Source organism: Citrus sinensis, chromosome 8 (assembly GCF_022201045.2).
Source record: "Citrus sinensis cultivar Valencia sweet orange chromosome 8, DVS_A1.0, whole genome shotgun sequence".
NCBI classification, from domain to species: domain Eukaryota; kingdom Viridiplantae; phylum Streptophyta; class Magnoliopsida; order Sapindales; family Rutaceae; genus Citrus; species Citrus sinensis.
Window position 1 is genome coordinate 20689638 of NC_068563.1, and position 8137 is coordinate 20697774.

At 31.7% G+C, this 8137-nt stretch overlaps 1 protein-coding gene across 1 annotated transcript; it reads right to left on the minus strand.

Moving 5' to 3' along the window:
• Positions 1-2494: 2494 nt before the first annotated feature.
• On the minus strand, positions 2495-4290 carry LOC102612600 (transcription factor MYB4-like). The gene is made up of 3 exons (XM_006487659.4): positions 3878-4290; positions 3534-3663; positions 2495-3060 (listed from the first exon to the last, which is right to left on the minus strand). Exons 1-3 carry the CDS (start codon positions 4008-4010, stop codon positions 2628-2630), a joined length of 696 nt encoding a protein of 231 aa, XP_006487722.2. The 5' UTR covers positions 4011-4290; the 3' UTR covers positions 2495-2627.
• Positions 4291-8137: the final 3847 nt, after the last annotated feature.

Sequence of the window (8137 nt, forward strand, 5' to 3'; positions counted from 1 at the left end):
AAAATTTGATGGGTGGACCCAAAGTCACTGAGTTTGGTCAGGAAAAAGGAGATTTTTATTAAGATGAGACTTAGCTTGGGTTCTCTTTTTTCTTCGAATATTACGATACTTCTTGCTTTTACTTATAATAATTTAAACTATAAGAAGTACTATAAAATATCATTTAATTACATTTTAGTAAAAAATTGTTAAAACAAAAAATTAATAGTGGAGGGTATAAATGTTACTTCTTATAAACATAATAGAAAAGCTAATTTCTTTTATTTATTTAGTATTTGGTCCATTTTTTTACAAAAAGAAGAAAAGAAAATTTTGTAAAAATAGTTAATGACATCAAATTAATAGTTAAAAACTCCCTTTCTCATATTCGATTCATACAATTTTAACATCATGAATAATTCTAAAGGAAATTCTTTTGATTTGTTTTGTTTGGGAAAATTTGATGGGTGGACCCAAAGTCACTAAATTTGGTCATGAAAAAAGAGATTTTTATTAAGATGAGACTTAGCTTGGGTGGAGGCCAATACTTTGATGGGATATTTAATAATAATTCAGGTAGAGGTGGTAAAATAGGTTTTGATATAATTATATGATACACATACGATTTGACTTTTTGTACTATGTTGACAAATACTGAAATGATTAATAAAGAAGTTAACACGATATGATGTGACATGAAAAATAATTATATCATATTTATGTTGAACCAGTTCAACACGATTACACATTTATGACATAAATATCAATTAATATGTGGTAATATTATTTAAAAAATTAACTAAAAAAATTACTAATGTATATAATGAACACTAAGGGTGCGTTTGGTACATGTATTGTATTATGCTGTATTGCATTATTTTAATGCTGGTGTATTGTCTTATATTGTATTGCATTAGCACTGTATTATAATAATACTGTACAATATTTGGTACTACACTGTACTGTAATAAATTTTTTGATTAATTTAAATTAAATATTATACTATATTATATTAATATACTTAAATTGTATTAATATTTTATATTATAATTAATTTTAAATTAATATTATTCAAATTTATTTATATTTAACTATTTATTATTAGTTATAATAAATTATAAATTTATTAATAAATTATAATGTAAAAAATAATATAATATAATAATATTGAATAATAAATTACATGTTTATTAATCTATATTAATAATTATAACATAAAAATATAAAAATAATATTAAATTAAAAGTTATATTTAATAATAATAATTATTATTATTATTATAAAGCAAAAGTCAAAAAGCAAAACTCAAAAAGCAAAGCTTCAGCGACAGTTGCAAAAGTAAAAAGGGAGAGAGAGAAAAAAAAAACAAAACAAAACAAGCAGCAGTTGCCGTATTAAGTTAAACCAGACTGTGAGTTGGGTTTAGCTAATGTGGCAACAGCCGCATTAGTTTGGGCTTTTAATGTGGTGGTCCTGTTGCTTTTTATTTGCCAAACATGGGCTTGTGTAAAATTAATACAATGAGGTGCTTTAATACAATAACCAAACAAGCCCTAAATGAAATATGCATGGCACATCTATATTGTTTTATAAACTTATTTATCTTATGTTAATTTATTTATAATTTATTTTTAATAATAATATTGACATATTTGTTATTTTTTAAACTATTCTTTATTTTTTTATAAAATATGTTAAATGGGTCGACATGATAAACACAATTAATAACATGGGTATTCATGTTTTGATATTTCAAAACAATTAATAAATAGGTCATATCCGTATTGACATCAATTTGACACCAAACAAATAAGATACAATATAATTACGAATTGATATCCCTAAATCCAAGTTTAGCAACAATACTGTTGGATTATTTATAGATCATTCTGACTCTTTTGTTAGTTGTCAAAATAAACACTAATTATCATATGGAGATTCTCTTTTCTTTAAAATAATAAGATTATAATAAAAACATTATAAAAGTATTATTAATTACCTTGCAAATTATTTTATAAGTTGCTTTTACAACGCAACATTCTCCTTACTTCTAAAAGTCTTGTGCTGAACTTAAGATTTATTATATTTAAAAAAACATTACCAAACACTTTTTTTATAAAAATATTATGAAATAAGTATGTTGTTTTTGAAGTTTTAACAACAATTCTAACCTGAGCCTTACGAGATTTTCTTGAGTAACGGGGTGTTTAAACTGAATACTTTTCAGGCTAGAAAGAGTCTTCCCTCAATCATTAAAGAGAAGAATTTGTCAGAATGAATAAAAATTATTTTCGTTGAACAGAAATGAAGAGAGGATTTCTCTAGCTTGAATTTTCTAGCTCTTCATCAATAAAAAGAACTTCTCCACATTAAGGACTATCGAAGGGAAGTTCTCTTGTGTGTTTAATTTTTATTTTTCAGAACTTTATAAAAAGACTCTCCTCTAATCTCTAATTACTCAATAAATTGAAAGTTGTGGATATAAATGATGAGTATGAAATGAACAATTTAATAGTTTACAGTTTGATCTCTTAATTAAGATCACTTCGAACATACCTTTATATAAAAATATATACTCGCCAAATACAATAACATGAGCTTACAATATTATTCTTGAGCTGAAAAAAAAAAGTATACAATGCATGAAACTAGTGCCCTGAATTTTCCTGCATTTCTATTGAGTTTCCAGAATTCATCAAAATATTGTACCAAAATTCCATGACATTAGAACAATTCTCGTAGTTCATTTTTCCCATTGCAACAAAATCTCTTGTCTCATATTTCCCTTCGATTCCAGGCAAGTTTTCTGAAGCAATATATGTGCTCTCATTGCAGGACTTCGGTGGAAAATTTGGTGTATCTTGAGGATGATTTTGAATTCCTTGATGGGTGGAATTGCATACTGGCTTATGTACAGTCGCATTGCTATTATGATCACTGTGGAGTAATGCTTGAACAATATCACACTGTTGTTTGGCGGAGATCAAGTTTTGTTTAAGTCTCTTCTTCAAGTGACTGTGCCAATAATTCTTTATCTCATTGTCTGTTCGTCCTGGTAATCTTGCTGCAATTGTCGACCATCTGAAAGATTTACAATGCAAAATAACTCTCCATCGTAAAGGATCCAGTGAATACGTATAGAACATTAGACAATGTTGACATGTTCATTAAGTCACATATCCTCACGTTATCAGAAAATGGTAATATTTATGGATTAAATTCAATGCTAAGTTGATTTTGTACGTTGAGCACTGAATTAAGAATAAGGATTTATTTTTCATTTCTATTACCGAAACATGAATTGATTTAATACTCAGTCAAAAAATTTGCTCAGTGTTGAATTATTATCCAATATTTACATCAGAAATATGTACGTATATACTGCACAGTTTTATTGGCTGGTTGTATGTATGGTAAAGATATAAGAGCTTCTCAGCTAGAGTGGATGTATGCATGCACGCATGTATAAGATGCTACTATGAAGAGAGAGGCTGAATCCTCAATTAACACAAATGAATGATTTAAAAAAAAAAGGTGGAATTAGATCTAAGTACCTATTGCCAAGAACTCGATGCAGCCTGAGGATAGTTTCTTCTTCATCCTTGCTAAAGTTTCCCCGTTTAATATCTGGCCGCAAGTAATTTATCCATCGTAGTCTACAGCTCTTTCCACATCTCATTAAACCTGCACACAAATTATTAATCACAAAAGATAAAACGATGCATGAGCTTTAAATATTTTATCACCATACACAAATTAAATCTCCATGTACATACAATATATAAATATTATGATAATCAACAGATTCATAAATACATGCCCTAGATCTATATATCATATAAGATACACAACGTGACAAATTATTAGAAATATGAACAACTTGTGAACTAACAATTACCGGCTTGTTTGGGAAGAGCACGCCAATTGCCGTGGCCAAATCTTTGAATGAAAGAAATTAAGATTTGATCCTCTTCAGGAGTCCACGGTCCTTTCTTCGACCCCATCTTCTCACAACAAGGAGTCCTCACCATATTGAAATTATATAATAATTACTTTACCTTTACACAATTTAATTCTTGTTAGCTGCCAGCGAGCTCTTTCATAGTCATCAATGGCGGCCGACTTTTTATATACTGTCCAGGAACAGCAAGACTTGAAAAACAAAAACAAAGTTAGCCTGTTATGGAGATGATCAGACGTTGATTACAAAGAGATGGACCATTGAAGAACTCTTCCACCGTCACAACTGTGCTTGATACTTAAAGCTAAAGACGTGTGACTTTGTCATGTCTCATTGTCCACAAGCTGCTTTTGAGAGTAGCAAAAAGTTGAGTATGCAATTGAGACGCTTTAATTTTGGTATCTGATAGTCAAAAATGAGGTGCCTTTGTGGGGCTATCTAATCCTGTTGGGATCTTGAGCTAGCTGCCTTTGTTATTATCTTCGTGTTAAGCGTGCTTTTTTTTCTCCAAAAAAAAATAATAATAAAGAAGAGCAATTCTCAATTTATTCTTCCGATTTTAGCTTACTCGTGTGTGTGTGTGTGTTTGTATTGTAAAGAAGGAAATAGGACATCGAAACTTCAATCAATGACCTAGATCATATAAAAACAATTTCTAAGGGAGAAGTGTGATTTAAAGAAAACTAAAAAATTAAAGGCAATGTTATGGTGCAATTAAACATTGTAAATAAGGTATTTACAAATAGCTTTAGCATCATTAAAATTAAAATCTTACATGAAAAAAATTATTCCATTCGAGAGTTACAATTTTAAATTAAATATTGACAATAATTTTATCGTTACACTTCTAAAATATTAGATATATATCATTTATCAAAATACATATGATTTATCAAGTAAATACATATATAATTTATAAATAACCCAAAAAAAGAACTTTCTCAATGTCCATTTCATCAATTTGGAAACATCCAATAAACTCCTAAAACAATTAGTATTAGTAGAAAATTAGGGTTTCTTGGTAGCAAATGATGTTGATTATAAGAAAATAATATATGCATTATTATAAGTTTTCCGATGATTAATCATTTCGGTCGGCTAGATTTTTGCTTTGGTGATCAAGCCATTATGACAAAATCTTGACTACGAGAAGCCAAGGATCCTGAACTTATCTTTTTGCAAACAAAGTCACCCAAAGAAAAGTACCAAAAAAGAGGAAAAAAAAACAACAATGGATTTAAAATTCCAAAAATTTTCCTTTGGTTCTGCCACTTTCGTTTACAAAAGCATATGGAAATCATAATATATTTTGACAAATCCATTGACTCTTGAACTATATGTACTTCAGATCCTCAATCTTCTACCTTTTAACTTGCATCATTTGGCCTATCAAGAAGGAGACAGTTTATAGCAATTGGTTATATGTGTATCTATAGCTTTGAAGTGCTTGTAAGGGACTGTGTACTATATATATAGCCATAGCAAGCCCATATTAACATTATGCAAAACTATTATTTTTTTTTTTTTGGCAATATCAGAGCCAACGGCAAGTATTGTTTTAACTTGGTATCAGAGCCAATTGCAAGTACCATATCAAGGCATGTCGGTTGATAAGATACTAGCACAATTGACTCAGATACCAAGTTAAGTTTTGCTGAAAAAGAAAAAATTAAGTTTTGCAAAAAGCTAATAGCACTGACCAAACAATACAAGAGAGATCATTCATTTATATGAATTTACAAGAAGATGCAGAGTCCTTTGCAAACTGTACGAAGCTGTGGATACACATCTGATAAGAGCAAATCTTAACAAACTACAAGATAACGTAAATCTTAGCTTGTGTATTATCTCCAAACGATCGGAATTTTGAGGGGGGGGGGGGGGGGGGAGTGGGGGGGGTGTGGGAAAGATAAATGGAGGGAGTTGAAATAGTATTTTAGTGATCATGGCTATTTCGCACTGGCTCAAAGGAAAATTTATAGGAGAAAATCAATGACATGGAAAGAAAATAATCTTTAATGAGAGATTCATATTCTAAATATGTATTAATTTCATAATGACTGTGATCTATTGCATATAGGCATAAATGACAATAAATCTTGCATATATGCATGCGGCTATAATGATCTTGATTTCGACCATATTTGTCTTGATTGGAATGAACTTTTGTTAGATCAGCCCACATGTGAACGAGGCGTCAAAGAGATAATCTCACATTGGTTCATAATAATTTTTTATGTTAAATATATGAATTTAAAACAACTCTCACTCATCATCTAATTTTTTACTATGAGTTAGATCAATGGACTTCCTATAGAATTGAAATTTATCATAGCTTTTGACATCCTAGATAAGCTGGGACTGATCAAACCACTTTCCCAGCTTGAGCGAATGACAGGATTTAATTGAAGGTCATATGGATCAATATTGACCTAAAGATTATGGTTAGCATAAGATGAAGATCCTACTGAATAAACATATTGTATATATAGTTGAAATCAAGATCGTCATGACACACACACACACACAACTATGGCAAGAATCATGCATGACCATCATGGAATGCAAAAATGGTAAGAACAATGATCATTATGGAATTGGGAAAAAAAAACGTATCATGAATATTGTATTTAAATATTTTTCGTTCAAATCATTTAATATTTTTGTATAAATTTGGCATTTGAGGCCCACTGAAAAATAATAAGAATGGACGTTTCTTTTTTTTGATTTGGCAGCCCACAAGATAATTTGCTTATTTTGCGAGTTTCCTTTGTCGAATGATATGTGAAATTCCTGGAATGATATGTGAAACTATATTATAAATTTTAAAACAAATTTGGAATACATATTTTAGGCACGGGAATTTTAATTAATGAATTAATTTTTTTTTTTTTTATGAATGGAAATTTCATTAAATAAGAGAATCAGTCAACAAAGGACATAACTGTAGAGGTGGAACAACCCTCTACTCTCTAGGACCTGACATAGAACCCCCCACCCTAGCTACACTGTGGGCAGCGGCGTTCGCAGATCGACGCACAAAAGAGAATCTCACTTCTCCAATTACTTGAGCTATAGCTCTACAATCCGCAATAATTAAACCAAATCCATTAGAACTAGCTGATTGAGAAAGTAAAGCAGAATACACATTTAAGCAATCTATCTCAATAATAATTGTAGATAACTGCAGATGCTTTATCCAACTAAGCGCTTCTCGGACAGCCAACGCTTCAGCCTCGCGAGGGTGAAAAGAACCAGGGAAACTCTGACACTTTGCTGCAATAAAATCACCACCAGAGTCTCTAATAACCCCTCCAAAGCTGACTCTCCCCTGAGATCTAAATACCCCTGCATCCACATTACACTTCAGCCAACCTACATGAGGCTTGCCCCAACACACCGAGCTGTGTCCCAGCGGAACATCCTCTGCAATAGTGAAAGTTCTCCTTTTAGCCTCTTGCCATTGGAAAAGACAATGACCAGCAGCATTTACTAGACTTTAAGCGCGGCTACCATGATTATTCCACACCTTATCATTCCGATTAAACCAAAGCCTCCAACACAACATCACAGCTAAATTACAATCGTCTTTACAGCAGCGGGTAAATACTTGTTCAAACCAATCAATCAAAGAAGAACAGCTCCCAAAAGTGCCAATAGAAGACAACAACCAGCAAGATTGAGCAAACAAACACTCCACTAAACAATGTAACACAGACTCATTTTCAGCATTACAGATGGGGCAAATAGGGGGTACCTCAACCTTTCGAGGCCGCAAGTTATCCGCTGTTGGTAATACATTCATCAATGCACGCCAAAAGAAATGTTTAACCTTACCTGGAACCTCCAGCCCCCATAAGCGTTTCCACACCCTACTGCTTGACACATTAGCTTCAGAATTCAGCAGATTATAGCAACTTCTAACTGTAAATTGCCCTTTAGGATCTGCAAGCCAATACCAGCAATCTTCATCTTGTCTAACACTGAGAGGCACCTGCAAAATGAGGGCAGCGTCCCTTGAATTGAAGACATCCGCAATCAAATCATAATCCCAACTCCGTTGCCCTGGCACCATAAGACTATCCACCGTCGCTGTTGCAAGACTCTCATCCAGCTTCGATGTGATAAAGCCATTGTTTGCATCAGGAAGCCAGGGGTCCTTAGAAAGCTGAACTTGCTGCCCATTCCCAATTTGTA